The sequence below is a fragment of the Lactuca saligna genome, chromosome 8, assembly GCF_052625555.1.
Source record: "Lactuca saligna cultivar CGN05327 chromosome 8, ASM5262555v1, whole genome shotgun sequence".
NCBI classification, from domain to species: Eukaryota; Viridiplantae; Streptophyta; class Magnoliopsida; order Asterales; family Asteraceae; genus Lactuca; species Lactuca saligna.
Window position 1 is genome coordinate 137,391,968 of NC_136424.1, and position 22,664 is coordinate 137,414,631.

A 22,664-nucleotide genomic window follows, 5' to 3' on the forward strand; every position below is an offset into this window, starting at 1 on the left:
ATATTAGAACACAATTTTATAACCCATTGACTAATTTCTCAACCCATTTTCGGATTCCGCGGACCTTTGGCCTATTTCTCACTCTTTATTTTGTAATTGATGGCTACTATAAGAAATCTTATAACTTTTGTCTCGATCTTGAAAAAACTAAACAAAATTAGACAAATTTGTCTTTTCTATGCGTATAAATGCCCACAATAGACGTTTTAATCTATTAACGTTCTTCAATAAAAATAAACCAACAATTTTACTCTTCTTAAGATTGGAATGAAAAAACCACCTAATCCCAACCGCAAACATTTATATAATAATAACTAACGGCAAAACAGAGTTTCGTTCCGAACCGTTTTTTGTGTTTTTTATGAGAACATGTAAAAGTTATGTAAAAGTTTTGATTGTAAGGACTAAAAGTATAAAAATGGCTAAAGAATTAAATGCGTTTGAATTAGTAAGTTTTTAGAAAAAGAAATAAAATTGTCAATTCTTTAAAGTTTTGTAGACAAAATTTGAATATTAAAAGGTTCTTAAAAAAATATAAATTTTTTTATTCCAATGATCAAAAGTGTCAAAATCAAAGGTGTTAAAATTACTATAGAATTAAAGTGGGTGGAATTAACAAATTTTTAGAAAAAATAAACCAAAGTCGTTAATTTCTTAAAGTTTTATAGCCAAACTTTGAATATTAAAAGGTTCCTAAAAAATGAAAAAAAATTGATTTTAATGACCAAAAGTGTCAAAATGGGTAAAAAAAAAAGGAGCAAAGTTGATAATGTCAGTTTTGACTTACCGATATTGTCAACACTCAAGTTTTTACGAGTTGTGACGAATAATTTTGTTTGTAAGGCTTGATTTAATACGACAATTTGGTATATATATATATATATATATATATATATATATATATATATATATATATATATATATATATATATATATATATATATCGTTTTTATATACATATATGATTTAAGATTACATTTTGTTAAAATCTTACTGTATGTACAAGTGTTTGAGTCATGACATGTCATTATGAGTTTTTTAGAACATTTAGTTTATCATAATAGGGGTGACAAATATCGATCCAACCTATAACCTGACACTGAATCAACCCGAAAATAGACGGATTTTGGTTGAGATTTTTGATCCATCAACCCATTAACCTGTTTATTTCATGGGTTAGGTTAGATTACATGTTTGGGTTCACGGGTTAACCTGCAAATCCGTGTGTGTGTGTTTGTGTTTGTGTCTGTGTGTGTGTGTGTATATATATATATATATATATATATATATATATATATATATATATATATATATATATATATATATATATATATATATATATATATATGATTAAAAAAATTAATGTGTGCTTTGAAGATACATATGATTAACATGTGATAGCATACGTTATATAATTGTACTTAATTAAATATAAACGTATTTTAGTTTACTAACCTATATTTAAAAAAAGGAAGATTCCTTATTTATTGTCTGATTTAATGAGATTTCTATTTAAATACTTATTTATTTTATTTTATAAATTTAAATGAATAATTATATTGTTTTTATTAAAACGTAGGTTCATATTACGAGGAAAATCTAACATCATAATTTGGTTTGAAACCTTGAATGATTAATTAAAGATTATGGAAATAATCAAAAGTTCAAATGTTTATCATACTTTGTGTGTCACAAAGCATCATTATTTTTTAGATTTTAAAACATATGTATGTATGCATTTGTGTCTATTTATGTGGGATGTTGTATGAGATTTGGTATAAATGTAAAATAACCAAACCTGTCGACTAAAAGTTGAAAATCGTTCTTTACATATGGAATGTGATATGGATAAAAGTTTATTAACAAAATGACTTAAGAAAAAATTAAAAATATCAATATGGTAAAGTTGTATTTGAATGAAATCATAAGGGTTCCTCTTTGAAATAAGTTATTTTAAGAGAAATTATAATGAACTGCAAATGACATACAATTTGTATTAATAACTCACACATTTATGAAGAAAAGTGGACATAATGGAAATTCTAAGTTATAGAAAATAAATATGAAAATGATTAATTAAAATTCATTTTTTTTAATAATAATCGATTATTAACTATAAAGTCTACACCTAAACATTTTTTTTTAATTAAAGTAAAATAAATCAACTTTTTGGTTGACTGTCAAAAGGAAAACACATAAACTGCAACAGAAACGGAAAAACATCAATTTGGTTAACCAGAAAATCGAAAAAGATTGTCATTTTTAGTTACTGGATCGGCTTTTATAAATTCATTTTATTCAAATGTGTTTTACGACAACCGTAATAAATTTGAATTCTTTAGATCGATTAACTAATCCTCGAAAAAAATCATAAAAACTTATTTGATAATCTAAAATTAAGTATGATATATAAGAGTTTGAGATGCATCTAATTAGGTACAAAGTGGATCTAATAGCCAAAAGAACTTATTCGTCACCGGCTGCTTTGAGCGGGTAAACGATTAGTGTATATATATATATATATATATATATATATATATATATATATATATATATATATATATATATATATAACATTTAAATAATAGATATATATATATATATATATATATATATATATATATATTTAAATATTAATGAAGTCTGATTTCCTTTCATATTCGTAATATTTCGTATCATTGTAATCTTTCTGTATTCATATGTTGTAGTTTGCATTTGCGGTGCCCTAATCAAAAAAGAAAACATGCTGCCATTTTTAGATACTTATGAGTTAGGAATGAATAATGCATCCACTTTGTATGAATGTTTTTATTTTTCAATTTTATTTGGATGTTAATAACTTTATGAATTTATGTTGAAAAAAAAAACTTCATTTTTTAAAATGTGTTGCTTATTTATTAAATTAGTTATATGAGTTGGATTCAACCCACTAACTTGTGAACCTGCGAACTCATATACTTAAACGAGTTATATAGGTTGGGTTGGATTGAAGTTTCCAACTCACTAATCTATAACCCGCTAACCTATATATTATATGAGTTTGATTGAGTTTTTGTTTTCTGTCTCGCCAACCCACCATCATGTGACCCACCAACCCAAACCCAACCTGATTTCCAGGCCTATATAATGATATTCATATATTTTAAATTTTGTATAGTAATACTTATATTTGTATAATATATTTTAGATATTAAATATATAGGATTTGTTAAAATTGGAATTATTAAGACATTCAAGTTATATTTTGTACGAGATTATGATCAAAGTTTACGTAATGTAAATTCCATCCGGTTAATTTTAACGTATTATACTAATAAATGGGATAACCGGTACCCGTAGCTATACATACAAACCGATAGTTACTTATTAATCGAGTAGTTGACAGAACGAGATCGAGTGTGAGATGTAACTATACATACAAACTCTATATTTTGCATTTTTTTTTCCCTTTTAGACTTAAAACATTTTATTTTAAAATAAACCAAACTTTTACCAATTCGTTATTTCATTCTTGGCATTGTTAATTTGTTATCAATAGATAAATTGGGTTTATTCCAACAAATATCTTATATTTTGCATTTTTCCGTTTTAAAATTAAAACTGAAAAAAAAAAAAAAAAAAAAAACTCAACTTTAACATATTCCTTATTATTCCATTAATGGAATCTATTACCAATATGTAGCTCTTTATCCCTCCACCTTATGTGCGTCTTAAGCATCAACATATCATATATGTACCAACATCTGGCTAAACTACTACCAATTTTGTTTAGATTACTTAAGCTAATATACAATCTATTTTCGATTCGTATTTTACGACACGCTTTGCCTTACAGGGCTGAATGCAAAACTTTAAATAGTCATAACTTCTCCATACGAAGTAAGATTTAAGCGTTTTATATATTTGTAGAATTCGTATTGATGTCTTCTACATGTTGATGATGATTATTTTGGTTAAAAACTAATATATTTCTACTTTTCATTTCATAATAATCGCTTTATATTACTATCTACGAAAATAGTAAAAATAGGATGTTACACTAACCCTACTCTGTATCACAGCCCTATTGGAGCGTTTTAGTACCTCACCTGCACTCAACCAGATATTTCATATGCAGTTCTAACATATATGCTTCCATGTAGCATGAAAACATGTATTATGCTATGTTCAAGGTCATTTTGATTATGGTCTTACACTTTATAATACTTGTTCCTCATGTCTTAAATCATACACTAATTCCAATGAAACCTGAAGAATAAGGTTCTAAATCCCACATATGGAAAAAGGTTTTGAATCCAAATCGAGATAACCGACCCACTCAATGTCAGTACATGCGGCGAGACATCTGGAAGGAGTATTATATAGTATAAGACCATAATCAAGAGAATTTTGAACATGTCATAGTACATGCCTTTAAGGCTACCATATGAGATTCATGAAGTTCATACATTTGGAAGCATATTTGATGAACTACATATAAGATATCTGGTCGGGTAAATGTGAGGTATTATAACGCTCTAACAAGGGTGCAATATAGAGTGGGGTTGAATTGTTCATAATTGGTACCTATTTTCATTTTTATCGATGGGAGGAGGAGTAGGTTTGGAATATGACATTCCAGCTCGTTCATGTACTTCCGTAACATATTTCTTTTAAAATAAAAACACACTCGCATGGCATGAAACAATGACACCGAGAAAATAGCTGAGAGGTACACGATTCTTCATTACAAATTCATGTGTAGATTTAGTTACGGTTTTGATACGAAAGTGATTTGTCGATGTTTAGGACACACATGAGTTAAATGATATACGGTTATCTGTTGGTAACCAATATAATTAATAAAATAACAAGGAATATATAAAATTTGATTGTTTTTTTTTTTTTTTTTTTTTTTTTTTTTTTTAAATTTAATTTTAGGCCTAAAAGAGAAAATATGCAAAATGTAGATCATCTTACTCTAATAAATGAAGGTTTTATTTTGTTATTTGTCATACTCTCATTCAATTTTCCAAATGTAATTTTGTGGTTATTTTGAATTAATTTTGTTCTCACATATCATTTTATGAGTTCCTCTATTTTATTAAATTTTATATAATATTTTAATGTAATAGTTGCAATAAATATAGTAATCAATAGACATGAATTTCACTAATAAACTAACCTTATAGTTTCAAATTTCCCAAAATTAATACCCATTATATTTATTTAAGTTATTTGTTAAATTTAAAAGATAAAAAAAACATTTTCATTATAATAACAAGTTTATAACCCGTGAGAACCATGGTTATAAAATTAATTAAACTTTCATAGTAATAATTTAAAATTATTAATCAATTATTTCAAATAAATTATTTTAAATAAATTTTCAATTAAGAGATATTTTTTTATTTATATAAAATTATAATCGCTGAATTAAATAAATATATGAAATTATATAACTCTATAATATATATTATTTTTTATTTTTTATTCTAATGTTATTAATTTAATGTAATTAGAGTGTGAAATTTAAAATTTAAAATTTGAAATGAAGAATCAATTATTAATTTAACTAGTTTATAACCCGTGGAAACCACAGTTACAAAATTAATTAAATTTTCACAGTAAAAACTGAAAATTATTAATTAATTATTTTAAATAAATTATTAATTAAAAGATATTTTTTAGTTGTATAAATTTATAATTGTTGATTTAAATAAGTACGTGACCTTATCATTTGTATTAATTTTATTTTAACTTTTATTTTAATGTTATTTAATTTCATGTAATTAGAGCGAAAAATTTAAATTTTGAAATTTGAAATTGATAATCAATAAATTGATATATGACATGACATTAATTATAAGGTTTAATAAGGTGACACATGACAAAAGGACAATCAACTTACTCTTTTATTAAAATAAGGATATAATTAGAATGAGAAATTTAAATTTTAAAATTTGAAATGAAAAATTAATAGGTTGACATGTAACATGATTAGTGACATATAATATTAACTAGGTTATAACCCGTGAAAACCACAATCATTATATTTAAAAAAATTTATAGATAAAAAATAAAATAAATATCAAAGAAAAATCAAGACATTGTCAATTGTAAGTAATTATGAATTTGTTAAGCAAAATAAACATAATAATGTTATTACGATATGATTTTGTATTTTCAAAATTTGAATTGAATTTGATTTTTACAAAAAATTAATAATAAAAATCATAGAAAAATACCACATGTCAAAGAAACATTATAAAAAAGTAACACATGTGATTTTTAGGTTTCATTTATTAGAAGATGTAATTTATTAGAAGATGTAAAGATATATGAAGATTTCTAATATTGTGATACTTGTTAATAAGAGAATAAACTTATTTATTTATTAGAATAGAAAATTTCATTATTTTTCTTATTTTCTTATAAATTCAACGTTCTCAAATATTTTAATATTTATATATAATTTTTTTTAAATTAACCCATATAATAAACTTATTTCACAATAAATTTTACGGAATAAACTCAATACCTAGCGGCACCAAACCAAAAAAAAAATTAATAATTTGGTGGAATAAATAATTAAGTCTTTACACAAGTCAAGAGCTAGGAACATAAAATTGGATTCTCTCTCTTCATTTATAAGTCTACGTTAAAATTCAAAAGTCTTCTCAATATTTAAACTCAATCATCCTCTATAGTCTATATACTCTATACCCTCTCCCTCTCTCTTTCTCATATATTTAAACTCATCCTCTATGGTCTATACTCAAAATGGAGTGCAGGAAACTCGAGTTGACCATTAATTCTGCACATGATTTACGAGAAGTGAGAAGAATTTTCAAGATGAAAGTTTACGCGAAGGTAATGATTTCAGTTCATTTTCTTGTATTTGACCCCGGAAAAATGAAGATAACGTTATTCGTATACCGAGGAAATAATATTTTCTTGCATAGCAGAAAATAAAACTTGCACGAGTACGCGATCTTCAAGATTTTCTATAGTTCAGTCAATTACAATAAACGGATAGGAGCAATTAAACATAATTATCATCTCTTATATATGCGTGTAGCGTGTCATAATTTTAATGTAGTGATAATAGAGAAAAGAAAAGGGGTGAAGAGTAATCCACACGCATCATCATAATACAAATTTCTTTAGTTATTCCTTAAAATTTGTTGTTAAGTTTTTGATGTTATACAAGGGGTATATATAACCAACCAGAGTTTGAACAGAAACTTATACATGGTTAATTTATCGTTACTAACGTGGCGTCCACTTAGACATTTATGCTGACAGAGATCTTTAATTGATATCTTTCAACATTAATATCTCAAATCTCCACCTTAATCAACAAACTTTTCTTTACACCTTAAAAAATTTGATTACAGGTACTTATCGGGGGTAACAAGACATTGGAGAAGCGAACTCCAGTAGACAAGCATGGCCAGACCAACCCCGCATGGCATAATACCATGAACTACACTATAACTGAGTCATGGTTACAACACCATGGCACCATGCTTGTAATTAAGCTCTATTGTAAGCGTAAGCTTGGGGATAGATACATAGGAGAAGTTTACCAGTCGTTGAAACAACTCTATGATCATGCATATCCACTGGGTGGCAGTGCGGTGATGTGTTTCCCGGTGCAGATGGGCTCCGCTGAGTCACAAGGTCAAATTTGTTTCTCGTATAAGTTCGGTGAGAAGGTGACCATTGAGAAGCTAATGCTTGCAGAAAGCATTGCTTCTTTTTTACTAACTGGACCTTCTGCTGCTGCAACCTGATGGGTGGATCCCAACCCTAGTACATATCTACAATGAGTGAATTTGTTGAAAGGTTTTTCTTTGGGAACATAATAGTTAAAGTAGACATTGTAAAAATATTGATAACGTACTAATTATAGATTGTTAAGCTTTTGTTGCATAATTATGTTGATATTGTTGGAAATTTTAATATAAATATTTATATTTCTACTAATTTTGAACCTAACACCTTTGTCATAGGTCTAAGGCTGTCATTGGAGGCCTCTGAACATTACTAGAATTAGACTTAATATATAATTTTTTAATTTTTTAATTTTTTAATTTAACCAGTTTAAATGGTATTATAATTTATGAAAGATCATAACCATAATAATATTAAATTTAATGTAACATATAGCAATGAATGTTTCAAATCACCGTACACCTCATCAGAAATGGTGACACTTTTGGCACCCTTGCCATATAATTATTTTTAATGCTACATTATTATTATTATTTTTTTTACATTTACATTTAACATTTGGTAAAGAGTGATAATACTTTTAGCACTCAAATTTTTTGTATTTTCTTTTTCTTTTTCTAATTTAATATATATATATATATATATATATATATATATATATATATATATATATATATATATATATATATATATATATATATATATATATATATATATATATATATATATATTAAAAATGTTTTTTTTATTCCGCATGCATACGGGAAAGGTAAAGCTGATACCATGTTAATAATGATAAATGGATCAATTGTCAAAATGTATTTCCTAAAATACCATGTTAATTATTAAAATGCATTTCCCAAAATACCATTTACATTTAATACGTTTGGTTTCTTGTGTCGAATGCGGTAAAGTTTTTTAATAGATTACAACGTATCATGGATAGTAATGTTATATCCCCTAGATTTTTGGATGTACTTTTTAAACGGATTAGTTTTACTATGCAAAAAGTCTTAGCGACACAACTTATTGGTTGTTTGTCGTCTCACTAATTGTACGATAATAATTAAATGAGCAATGAATGGATTTCCGTGTTTATTGATAAAAAAAATGATAAATAATATCTTACATTAGAATTTTTAGCCTTTTTAATATAACTATCAAAATAAAATGGTTTAACAATAAAAATAATTAAAATAAGTTTTGAAAAAAAATGTAAGATGTTATATTGGTCAAAAAATGAAAGTAAAATGACATTTTATCATTCATTTTGCCAATCATGGGTTGAATCAAAACTTACGTTTTTAACCATTTACAAACAACAAATTAATAGTTTCAAATGACAAACACCAAATAACAAACAGATACATTTATCGAAAATTTACAAAGAATAATATTTTCTTAATATTCACAGTTTTATGTTTTGGGTATAAGAATAAGATAAAACCGAAAGCAAATAAATATAAGACATACATATAAAACAAACCATAAACAGTAAATTCTAATCAGATCTGTATGCTAATATAGTTGTATGCTCGTTTATTTTTATTTATTTTAAGAAAAACAGTCACACAGTTGTGTGCTCGTCCAAGTCAGAACATATATACATCAGGCATTGCTCAAATTCCAAAACGAATAGATATTCAAGAATAAGAGGTTAAGTTACAAAGTTCTCAGTGGAAATGATTTAAAATCTTAAAGGTGTGATTAGGGTGAGTGAAGGCTAAAAGAGGGATGATTTTAGCATACCCTATCTATACTAAACTAATTAGACAACCATACCCTATTTACTAAACTAATTAGAATCCTAAACTAACTCAAAACCTTAAATTAAGAAAGTTTTCCCAAAATACCTCTGGGACCAAAAATGTCCCCGTTTTTGAATTGACCCAACAAGTGATTTGATGGGTTTTTTTTGGTCATAAGACATCCTATGTGCTTATACAAACCCTAATGCTTGGATCTAGGTTTATCTATTGTACATGCTTTGAATTCAAGACTATAAACCCTAATTCTAGCATATGAAATCGATATTAACATATGAATGGGTTTAAGAACATACCTTGATTGTTATATAGCAATAACAATCCTAATTCCACCTTGAATTGACTTTGGAATGCTTAGAGTCACAAGTGTCACTCCTCTAATGGCTTACAAACACCAAGAGCAAATGGAGAAGGTATAAAGAGAGAGGAGAGATGTTAGATTCCGTCCTTAGGACTTCTTGGGAACAAGTACACGAATTCTAAGGCCTTAGGGTCTTTATATAGGTGTAGAGATAGGGTTTCAGTCATTATCCTTATCTAGTTGCTTATCCACAAAGCAACCATAAGATAAGCTTTGAAAACCCTTATCCTTTATCCTTTGGACGATTTCAAGGATCCTTATCTCCTTGAATTCGTTCAACCCATATTTAGGATAACCATTACCATATTTTGTAACTATCACATAATTACAATTCAACCTTTCTAGTTTAATTAATTACAATTGATCACAAAATTAATTCCTAATTAATTATTGACCAATATTAATTAAGCAAATATGATTTCTCCTTTAATATATTATTCTTATAACATATTAATAAATCATAATAACCTCTCTCTCTTTATTTATTTCTCCAATCAAGTTGCTTTGGTGAAGGCAACCCAAAAGGACCATGCACCATCGGGTCAAGTACATACCAAAATAGTTATGGACTTAGACACTAATCCAACAGTCTCCCACTTGGATAAGTCTAATAACTATTCTGCCTATGACTTTAGATCCTGATCTGCAATCATAGCTTTCCAAAGCCACTGTCAACTCTGATCCTATCAGATACGCGTGTCCTTAGATAAGGGATCATATATTCCTCCATTCTAGATATCGTATGAGATATGATTTCGAATCATTCTCTTTGTACTACTTATCGATTTCCGATTTATGATGACAGACTAATTGAACAAATCAAATTAGCCCTAGCCCGGCCGAGCATTTACGTTTGTCATCACTAAGCCATCGAGGGGCCCAAAGATATCGCTTTTATCCTTCTTTGGATAAAAGGAACAGATAAACTTTGATACAATGCTTGCTTGCACTCATTCACCGAATTACATACAACAATATGTTTTATAACACCAAGTTACTAGTGCGTTTACATATTATCAATGTGCAACCGATTCACAAGATACAACTCACACATCTCAGTTTCAAGAATATAAGATGTTATCGTCTCACTAATCACTCGTGATACAATTCATGGAATGATCCAAGTGAGCGTGGGTTTAATCCAATGCTCAAATCATATTCATAAACACTCATGAACGTTGCAGCAAACATTTGCTTATGTCTAATACTCTTCTAGACAATCCACACACCAATTCACGACAGTTTTCATTCATATCTACTTCCAACATGTGAATGACTGTGGCCCGTTCGAATAATTCGATTATTCTTAATAAACTCAATTATTCTGGAAGTCAAAACATGCAAATGTGAAACACAAGAATAATACTAATCCCATATGGCCTCAAACCTTTGAGTATAAATAAAACGCCTTTTATTTATCACCATATTGATTACTCATTATTTGTCGTTTCCGGTAATCAACTTCTTACTTGAATTATTACAATTGTCCCATGCACCTAGCATGCACACAATGTTTACCTATAGTTCTTATTTTTGTGAAATAGACAAATTGCACACATTTCCAATCATTCTCATTTCACAACTCCAAATCCATTTTCATAAGTGAAAGAATATCAAATTCTTGCTACTTATAGAATATGCTAGATTCTAACATCCTATGCAATGATTCTTTCGTAATGTCAATGCACCAAAGTCACAAAGACTATTGTCAATGATATTACAAAGTCCTCTATCGGAGATTGTTACAAGACAATTCCTTAGATATGATGTCTCTCACTCAAAGTACATTCCTTTGAACATCCTTTTGCATAAAAGTTTCTAATCTAGACATAGATTTTCAATATTTACTTCCTAATATGAACACGCTTCCATATTTTCCTCATGACAACTCATTCTTAATAGAATCTTTTCTATTTTTAATGATGTCGATATGGTCCATCCAATATGGAAACATTTCCATATTTTCGAATACTATACTTCCAACTACTCACAAGCGACCAATCCTCGTTGAACTTTGATAGTTGTTTAATTATTTTAGTCAAAACCGATTCTAGTCCCTTTCCCCTCTAAATGCGCTAGAAATTTGGAAAATTTAAGAATGGTCAAACATTAAAGCATTTGCAATCGGTCCTATACCCGAAGCGTAAGGGACACGACGCATAATGTTTTATTTGCTATGTTCTCAAAATTCGAATTGTGAAGAGGAATGCCGTAATCATAATCAAAATTTTAAGAACACACTATGTACCTTTGACTAAATCTATTAACGTTTCACAACCTAATCCTTTAGATTTGAAATGAAGCATAATATTCTCTCCCTTAATTATAGCAAAACAACTATACAACCCTTACGACTTTGCAAGGTATAACTCTTGTTTTCTATAATTAATATTGCCAACGTGCAAAAAATTCCATAATAATCATACAATCATAACTTTTATGCTCCCACTATCATGATGATTACTATAAAACATAACACTTATGCTCCCACTAGCTTCGACATGTATTCATAAACATCTTAACTTTCAGAAAGACAATACCTATTGAATTTCTTAAGTCCATGTTTCTAATACTTAGTTCTTTGATAATCTTTTATCAAGGCTTCTTGAACTTATACACCTTTGCCTTAGATAGTTCATATGTGTGTCTTAACAATTAAGACTAATTGCCAAACCTCACAATTCAAATTATGGAAAGGGATACCGTAACCATGATCGAATTCGAGAATGCAATTTTACAATCACTATCTTCTTAAAATATTTCTTAGTGAAAGCATTTCCTCACAATCATTTTCATGAAGGAGGAAATCTTATTACACTTAGATTTAAATGGTGTATTTGTTCCTATCCATGTGAATTTGTTAAAACCAAATTTTACGACAAATTCAAACTCATATGGACCGAACTTTCTTAATCTTGATTTCTTGCCTTATGGTAGCACAGCTGCCCACCACGTCTTCCAAGTAGTTAAGCAACTCACCTTTTCCTATCAATGTACCTTTCATTGATCAAGGTTCCTTGCCTTTTACGTGTTCAAAATGAGAACTCAAAGAACTCGCATGCATAATTAACTCAATTGGAAACATCACAGAAACAAAATAATGTTAACATGATAGGTTGTAAACCTCAACTCGTGTGCTAGTGATGATCAATAAGGTTTATTTGATTTGTTCTTGAAACCTTTTAAGACCATTAAGACTCCCACTGACTCCTTGACATATAAGATTCTCTTATCAATAAACATTTGTTGACAACCAAATATTCAAGAGTTAGTGTAGCTTTTATCAAAACACTTCATAAATTGGTCCTAGTTGGTCTTTGTCTTATCCAAGACATCACAACTTTCCACATTTGATGAATGTTATAAACCTTTAATACTTTTTACTCATTGTCACAATCTTAACTTTAAGACTTGTTATTGGAACGAAGTATGATTGACCTTTTGATTTAACCATTTCTTCAATCCTTGATTCCTCTTCTTAAACATACAATTGTACTAAGACTCACTTAGAGGATCAATTGAGATATGGTTCTTAATCATTAAGATCTATCATAAAGCATAAAAGCTACTCTCCCTTCTTCTTAGAATGGAGAAACTTTTATCTTTCTGCCTACTTGATTCTTCTTATTCGTTCTACTATTGATCTAAACCCTTTAATCAATTCAGAATTACACTTAATCTTGTAAGTGTAATCATATTTACTAAGCCTTTAGTAAATCATGACGAATATCTTTGTTACTCTTATGGTGAACTTGATCAACACACAACTTTGTGTACTCGATCTCCTAGTCTTTCACTTGATACTTTGTCAACGAATTTGTCTAATTTCCAAATATGAAATTTCTCATTCGTCATGCAACCAAGTTGCGTGATTCCAAATTTCAGTCCAATTGAAACTTTGGGCGATGAGAAACTCTCCCTATTTGGTAAATTCTCGACATTTCCATAAATAACATAACTAAGAATCATATCCATTTGTTGTAGAAATATGCAAACATCAATTTTCATAACGATTTCATTGCAAGGAAGTAAACAAATAAATAAATAAGTCAAACAAAATTTATTTTATTTATAAAAGCAACGGAAAAACATTTGTCCTTAAAATGCAAAATCTATTGAAAACTATGTAAAAGGAAAATTTCTAACAACTCTATCATAACTATCTAAGCTCAAAATCCAATCTTCAAGTCCATGCGATCGAGATCCATCTCTTGTGATTAGATTCATCTTGCTCTCTTATCAAGCTTCCTTTCTTTTCACTGATCCTACAAAAATATTCAAATGCAATCTTATCACATCATGTATTAAGAATCAACGAATAGGAACTTAATTAAGTTGGATAATGGATTTTACCTGAAGCACAACCATACTCTTTGACTCTCCCATCTTTGGAATTTTCAGGCTCTTGGGGCAGACTTCTATCCAATGCCCTTTCTCTTGGCAGCAAGCGCAGGTCGCTTCTTTTAGAACGTCCTCGGAAGCATGGTCGGTTGACTCTCCCAACAAATGCGCTCCATTGCTTCGCCAAATCATTTCTGATTCAGCAGCAATGAGCATGTAGGTTAGGTCAATGAGGTTGTCGTCATGATCCATCATATAATACTTTCTTTTGAACTCATTATATGATTCAGGAAGTGACTACAAAACCCAATTTACAGCCAACTCATTCGGGAATGACACGCCCAACATTATCAACCTATCAATGTGTGATTTCATTACTAGAACGTGGGCACACACGGGCTTACCATCTTCATGTTTCATTTCCAATAGGGCTTTAGTGATATTGAACCTTTCAATTCTTTGATCTTGTGGGTTAGGGAGAACAATTGGAGGAGGAGGAGGAAGTAAAGCATGATTTCTTGTTCCTCGATCGAATCGTGGAATATCATCTTCATGTGGAATGCTTGTTCCACGGGATTTGGGAAGACCATGATTGTCGAACTTTGACATCTACAAAACGGGAGAAAACGAATTCAAGTTAGTTGATTGATTGAGTCCTTAGTAAATCACCCAAATGAGATACTAAGGCTAGGACCCAACACAATACGCTACAACCTAGAAAAGGGATGCCGTAATCTAGTTGTAGAATATTTGAAGGTAAGTGAATGACGATTCACTAATTTCCACCATGAAAAATGAAAAAGAAATTTAAGTTTTAAATCAATGAAAACTCCTAGATCCTTTGAGATTCATTGAACTTTCAATGGCATGTTTAAATCTCGATATGCCCATCTTGTTTGTGATTGGGATGCCGAGGATCACAAAGCGGGTGTGAATAACCATGCAAACTTACATGGTGCCCTCACATGTTACAGTCACCTATTCGATGTGCCGATAAACCACACACGCTCCACCGAACTATGACAAACATTGAGTCACCCTTTGCTACCTTTGCTTAGAACCATTTAGTGTGCCGGTAAACCACACACGCTCCACTAACGTCTTTGCAAGGGCACAAAGTGTAATTTCATGGAATTGCATCAATTCACTTTTTCCTAAGTAACTAAGATTGAGAATTTGAAAAAACATTTAGTTACTTTGTATTTCATTATACTTATAATGGAAGGTTTTGTCCTATCCTACCCGTGCGGCTAACGACCCTCCGCTAGTCAAGAGTGCGGTGGGTAAGAGTGGATACCTATTCAATCGCCATTTTATAGGCAATTTCCTTAAACACCCCTTATAGACCAGCTTCGTGAATGAGGCCTACTAACGGTAAGACTGACTTTTAGTTATACATATATAATGTTAGACTTTTAATGTTATATATAGTATAGGGTGTATTTTACACTTTTAAAATACTAGGTGGTCAAATTTAACAATTATACTTTTAATTCAATTAAATTGCAAACCTAAACTTTTATGGATTTATTAAACTTCTTTTAATTATACACCTTAATTAATTAATAAAACCATAAGGGTGTATTTGAACTTTTCAAAACATTTCTAGGGTTTTAGAATTTAACTTTCCTAATTAACTTTTAATCAACTTTTAAATTCCAAAACTTGAGGGCAAGTTTTGAAACCTTTTTCAAAACATTAGGGTTTTAACTATTTAAATTTCAAAACAACAAAACTTTTGGGTTCAAATTTAAACTATAAAACCTAAAGGGTAAAATATGAAACTTTTCATAACAACAAGGATCAAATAACAAATAATCTAAATTAACATTTAATCACATAATTATCTATATTTGATTTATTTAATGATTACTTGCAAAACAATTTATCAATCTAATCAAAATAATCAATCAATTATCATATAAGGAAACAAATATTTTATTAATTGATAATTATCTTTAATTTGATCAAGGATATAGTCACATATATATATCATAAAATCGGATTTATATTGATCTAACATGATAAGGTAACTATCCATATGCAAAAACAGCAAGAAATCCCGAGATAAGCACTATCTGACGAGTTGACTCGTCGAGTCAAGCCCGGACTCGTCGAGCCACCCTGGACTCGGTGAGTTCTGCTATGGACTCGGCGAGTCCAGTCTCTAGAACACCAAAAATCGAATTTTTTAGATATACAATGCATCAATACAATTGAAACCAATCTAGGCTCTGATACCACTGATGGGTTTTTTTTTGGTCATAAGACATCCTATGTGCTCATACAAACCTAATGCTTGGATCTAGGTTTCTCTATTGTACATGCTTTGAATCCAAGACTATAAACCCTAATTCTAGCATATGAAATCGATATTAACATATGAATGGGTTTAAGAACATACCTTGATTGTTATATAGCAATAACAATCCTAATTCCACCTTGAATTGACTTTGGAATGCTTAGAGTCACAAGTGTCACTCCTCTAATGGCTTACAAACACCAAGAGCAAATGGAGAAGGTATAAAGAGAGAGGAGAGAGGTTAGAATTCGTCCTTAGGACTTCTTGGGAACAAGTACACAAATTCTAAGGCCTTAGGGTCTTTATTAAGGTGTAAAGATAGGGTTTCAGTCATTATCCTTATCTAGTTGCTTATCCACAAAGCAACCATAAGATAAGCCTTGAAAACCCTTATCCTTTATCCTTTGGACGATTTCAAGGATCCTTATCTCCTTGAATTCATTCAACCCATATTTAGGATAACCATTACCATATTTTGTAACTATCACATAATTACAATTCAACCCTTCTAGTTTAATTAATTAAACTTGATCACAAAATTAATTCCTAATTAATTATTGACCAATATTAATTAAGCAAATATGATTTCTCCTTAATATATTATTCTTATAACATATTAATAAATCATAATAACCTCTCTCTCTTTATTTATTTCTCCAATTAAGTTGCTTTGGTGAAGGCAACCCAAAAGGACCATGCACCATCGGGTCAAGTACATACCAAAATAGTTATGGACTTAGACACTAATCCAACATGATTAGCCACAAGTACTCAGCTACAACTCTTAACCTCATTGCCCACTTCATAGGATGTGATTGGGCATGTACTCAGCCACAAGTAGCTTCTCATCATTTTCACAGCAGCAACCAAGGAGATTAGCCGCCCTATTAAAACTTAACTCCAACTTCTAAAGCATCAACAAGGGTTTTCTTCTTTGGAACTCCATTGATGTCAATCTTGATGGCTGTAAGTGTCAACCTCTTGAAGTTCATTTGGCCTCTTACCATGTTAGGAGCATCAACAAGTGTCTATTAATCAAATCAAAATAGAGGTAATTAAGACATGCGTATCTATAGCACATTACGTGTTTCTTTGAATCCATATAACAGAAGCCAAAAGACATGATCACATGGAGCATCTCCAATTCCTAATCTTAGTATTTTGTTACAACCAATTTCAGGCATTTTGAATAGAATTCATTTGAATTACATAGTAGTATTCTCATAGAGGCAAATGATTGAACACATGGTGTGCACAGTAAAATAACAACAAATAGCCATAGCCATAAAAGCAAATCTGAAGCTTAATGATTTGAACAGGTTTTTTAAAACTTCGGTATTTGAGTTGTATATGTATATAGCCATGGAAGTAATCAAGGCTCACAAAACTTGTTATAGCCATGGAAGTAATCAAGACTCACAAATGAATTGGATTTGTTACCTGTATTGCGTAGATGCACAGATTCACAGATGGACCACACACATACACATTAGATATTGTATTTAAATATGAAGATGAAACAAAAGTCAGGAGTGAAGATGAAAATCGACATTAACTAAAAAAAATTAACCGATTTAACTCATAGGTTCAACAATCAGAAAAATCAGACCAATCACATTCGTTTCTCTCTTTCTCTTTCTTCTCGCCAACACAACGATGAGTCTCCGGTGGTGAGCCCCCTAGCGAGGGTTAGGGGGCGGTGTTCTAGGTTGCTTAACGAGTTTGGTGAGGGTATTTGGCGACCCCACTCCACTTAGCCTAATATGAATGTGGTGTATATACGATAAAGAATCTATACATTATAAAACGGTATCTATACATAAGGACTAAATAGAATAAAAACCATATATGTATATATATATATATATAGAACAGTTCCATAGAGAACCATAATTATTGGTTCTTCAAAGAACCAAAACTTTTTTTTTTCAATTTCTAGAACTTATTCTTTATCGAAAAAAAATCTAAAAATATCTAAATTCATATATTAACATTGCAAACGTGAAAAATATTTTTTGGATTCACATTGTGAATTTTCAAAAATTCACATTGTGAATTTGACGTAAAAAAATCGAATTTTATATCATTGGAAAAAGGATAAAAAGTTATGAATTTCTTTATTTTTAGTTTTTTTTTGATAAAAAATAAGTTCTAAAAGTTGAAAACAAGATTGCTTCATTGGTTTCTTGGTTAATTATGGTTCTCTATTGAACCTCACCCTATATATCTTTATACCTTAATATACATATTTGGTCAAAAGCTGAAAATTAAGAGGTACAAGCCATTACAACATCATGTACAACGACTTAATGATGTGAAATCCAATCCGGTCTCTGCAGATATCTCTCGAATCTCGCCCGCCTTCCCCTATATCTTATGTTGCTTCTGAACTTTACATCCTCCAATTTCTCCAAGTTATTTTACTCTCTCAAAATGCTTGATGTGTCATTCTTTTATTAATGTTGGTTTGCCTGTTTCATATTTACAGAAGGCTTATGGTTTCCTTCAGGTTCAAGAAAACATAATGCCTTCTCCTCCCCACTAGAAATGCTTTCCCAGGTAAAAAACATCTATATCTTCTTTTTTGTTTAACGTGTTTGTATGATTCAGGAGGGGTTTGTTCCGTTTCAGTTTCATTATCCTCATTTCATTTAAAATTTGGTTTAACCCATTCTAAAAAATCTCTCTAATTATCTGGAGCCATTTCAAATTTCATCATCATCCTCATAAATCTTCTTCCCCCATCTGTGGTTCTATTTCTAAAAACAGAGACTGATGATCTTCACCATTCTACGTTGTAGTGTCGAGAAGAAATTTTGAGCCTGGTGGATCGTTGATGTAATGTTTGAATTCTATGTTAATATGTTTTTTCCAGTTTTCGCTAATTTTGATAAGCCTTTTAATGTAAGGTTTTCATTCTCTGTTACATGGTTTAGCTTGAATATTAATATCTTATTTATATATCTATATGGGAAGAGGAGTAGTAGATCTACAAGCTGCAGGCTATGTATGTTTTTAGTGTTAAAAGTTGAATTCATGAGGAACATCATGCACACCATGTGTTTGATAAGAATTCCCAATCAATATTTAATTGTCAATATAAATTATAAGCCTATTTTTTATGGTTTTTTTATGCAGATATGTTATAGGGAACTACATTGCTGAGAAATTAGTAGCACTCATTAAAATCCCACACTTGATTTATTGGCTTAAGGTAACAACCATTATTTTCATCTATTACTACCATACTTTAGTAGATGGAGAAATCACATAAGTTTCATTTTACGAATCTTGATAAGTTTTGAATATGGTCAATCAGCTAGGTTCATGTTTTACTTGATTATGATAAAATTTTTTGAGTTGAATGTTATTGTTGTTATAGAATAATCATTTCTTTGTATTAAGATTAATGTATGAAGCAGAAGATGGATGATATGAGAGAAATATTTGAGTTTGCAATCTTGAAATTTCACATAAAAAAGGACCTAACAATGAAGAGTTTGTACTTTATTTTCATGATGTGATTTTTGTATAATTAAATCAGTTCTAAATTTATTTCCTTATGATTGTTATTACAATCACATTGTTTAATTTGAGCATTATTTTGATGTATCTCTTTTTACGATGACAGGAAGTTATTGAGGAGCTATAAATTTATTTTTGGTCATTTGATCAGGGTGGTTATGGAAAGAATTATCCACATCCAAAGAGTTTTGTCAAGATAGTTGTATGTTCTTGATGATTAAGATCTATTTTTATCAAGATCTCGTTAAAAGTAGTTGTATGTTGATCAGGTGCATAATTTTTAGAAAATGGCATAATGGTCCTTTTTTGATTAGTATAAAAAATGGAAAGTTAATTATTCATGTTTTATGCCTCTGGAGTGGTTTGTTACAAAAAAAGATATGGAAAAAAGAAAAGAAATGAAGGGTCTATTAAGGTTGCTTGTATGTTTTGGTGTAAAAATATGAATAAATGGTAAATTGGTCTCTTTTTGGTTTATGTTGCAAGTTATATATCTATACAAGGTTTTATTGTTTAGGTTGATTTCGTTGTTCAAATTAGTCAAAGTAAGAGAATTGAATTGTAATGTCGTCTTTTTTTATTTTTTATTTTTTTTATTACAAATTCAACAAGGAAAGAACTATGTCGAGTGAGAAAGTATAATATATTCCAAAGTGATTGTTATTTATCATGCAAGAATGTCGGTAAAAGATGGAGAATAAAATAGGCATCCATAAACTAAAAAATGAAACATATTCAATGAAGTGTTTTTTTTTTCTTATTACAATGGAAGATCTTTATCTCTTATAATATTTGACCTTATAAAACCTTTTTTTTCATTTAAGACTCAATTGTTGATCACCCAATTGAACCATAAAATATTGGAAGTAACTAATTTGCCTTCATATTTTTTTATATATAAGTATCATGATTAATAATAAAATATGTTATATATCAAATATTTCCTAATAATCATAAACATAAAAAATATAAAAAAAAGATTTACATATTTTGATTTCATTTTAAGAATTTTACCCTATATAAGATACATCCTAATAACTACTAATGAATAATAAAAAATAAATTATTTGGGTAATCATACAGGAAAACATTATTTGCCAAATGCTTTTTTTTCTCTAATTTACATCAACAAAGATTTTATTTTTCAAATATGTTATGTTGATTTATTAACGTCTATTTTCGACACGATGAATCAAACATATAAAAACACCTCTTTATCATATAAAAAAGGGACACATAAGTTAAAAAATACATTAATCGTTGAAAAGAAAACGAATCTTAAAACTAATGCTTAATGATATTTAACAATACATTTGTGTGTTCACATATATTTGTAAAGAATCATAATTTTTATTTTTAATCTTATTGATTTTATTTCTGATATCATAATTCATATTTATAATTATTTAGATGTATTAAACTATTTGTGCAAAAACAAAAAAAAATTAATTGCCTGAAGAAGTGATTTCTGTAAAAACTATTCGTACACGTTGCTTGGCGCGGGTAGACGACTAGTGTGTATATATATATATATATATATATATATATATATATATATATATATATATATATATATACACACACACACTAGCCGTTTGCCCGCGCAAAGCGGTGGCGGCGAATAGTTTCTTTCAAGCAATTAATTCCATTCGAAGACATGTTATATTTCTAAGAACACTTGCACCATTATCGATCGGTTTCATAAAAATAAAAAGTGCAATGCCAAAACCAAAAAATATTGTGGTGATGAATTCCATGGAGGAAAAGGAGATGAAGATTTGAATTAGTCTCCAGTCAATAATATTTTATGCAAAAAATTAGGGAACTCCAATTTGAATGAACTTTTAAATTTCAAACGATTTGTCGAAAAGAAGTGTTTCAGATTTCGAATACACCAGATACCAGAGAAGAGATATTTTAGGAATACAAGTTGGCTCAAAATTGATGAAAATACTAATTCAATTCCTAAAAACAAGGAAATACTAATTTAAATGTGTTTTTAATACTTGTATCCCTTGAATTATCATTTGTAAGATATATATTATAATATTATTATATTAATAGTTGGTTGTACTTTAAGCTTAAAGGCTTGAACGTCTTAAAAAATATTATTATTATATTGATTCTATTTATAGAAATAGTAAGATTTCTTTTATAAGGTACTATATATATATATATATATATATATATATATATATATATATATATATATATATATATATATATATATATATATATATATATATATATATATAGTCAAGATCAAATAAGAAGGAAATTTTTGGTAGGAAGGTAAGAAGTTTTTTTTTCTACATATTTTTTTGACGAACAAAATAAATGAATCACTAGATGATTCATTTCTAAGATGATTCACAAGAAAAAATTCTCAAAAAAACATCTTTATGATTCATTTATACAATGATTTTGTTGTTATTCACTAAAATTATCATAAAAATGAATTTTTTCTTAATTTACTTAAAAATGAATCATAAAGATGTTTTTTTGAGAATTTTTTCTTGTGAATCATCTTAGAAATGAATCATCTAGTGATTCATTTATTTTGTTCGTCAAAAAAATATGTAGAAAAAAAACTTCTTACATTCTTACCAAAAAAAATTTCTTACCGGATCTATACCCTATATATATATAT

General features: G+C 29.1%; 1 protein-coding gene across 1 annotated transcript; it reads left to right on the forward strand.

Moving 5' to 3' along the window:
* The first annotated feature begins 6,680 nt into the window (after positions 1-6,680).
* Positions 6,681-7,971, forward strand: LOC145011869 (protein SRC2 homolog). The gene is made up of 2 exons (XM_078970617.1): positions 6,681-6,852; positions 7,380-7,971. The coding sequence occupies exons 1-2, from the start codon at positions 6,763-6,765 to the stop codon at positions 7,776-7,778; spliced, it is 489 nt and encodes a 162-aa protein (XP_078826743.1). The 5' UTR covers positions 6,681-6,762; the 3' UTR covers positions 7,779-7,971.
* Positions 7,972-22,664: the final 14,693 nt, after the last annotated feature.

Bases quoted from the DNA above. Each gene is read 5' to 3' on its own strand.
- LOC145011869 (XM_078970617.1), top strand. From the start codon at position 6,763: ATGGAGTGCAGGAAACTCGAGTTGACCATTAATTCTGCACATGATTTA. The intron at 6,853-7,379 runs GTAATGATTTCA...ATTTGATTACAG, and splicing joins AGATGAAAGTTTACGCGAAG to GTACTTATCGGGGGTAACAA.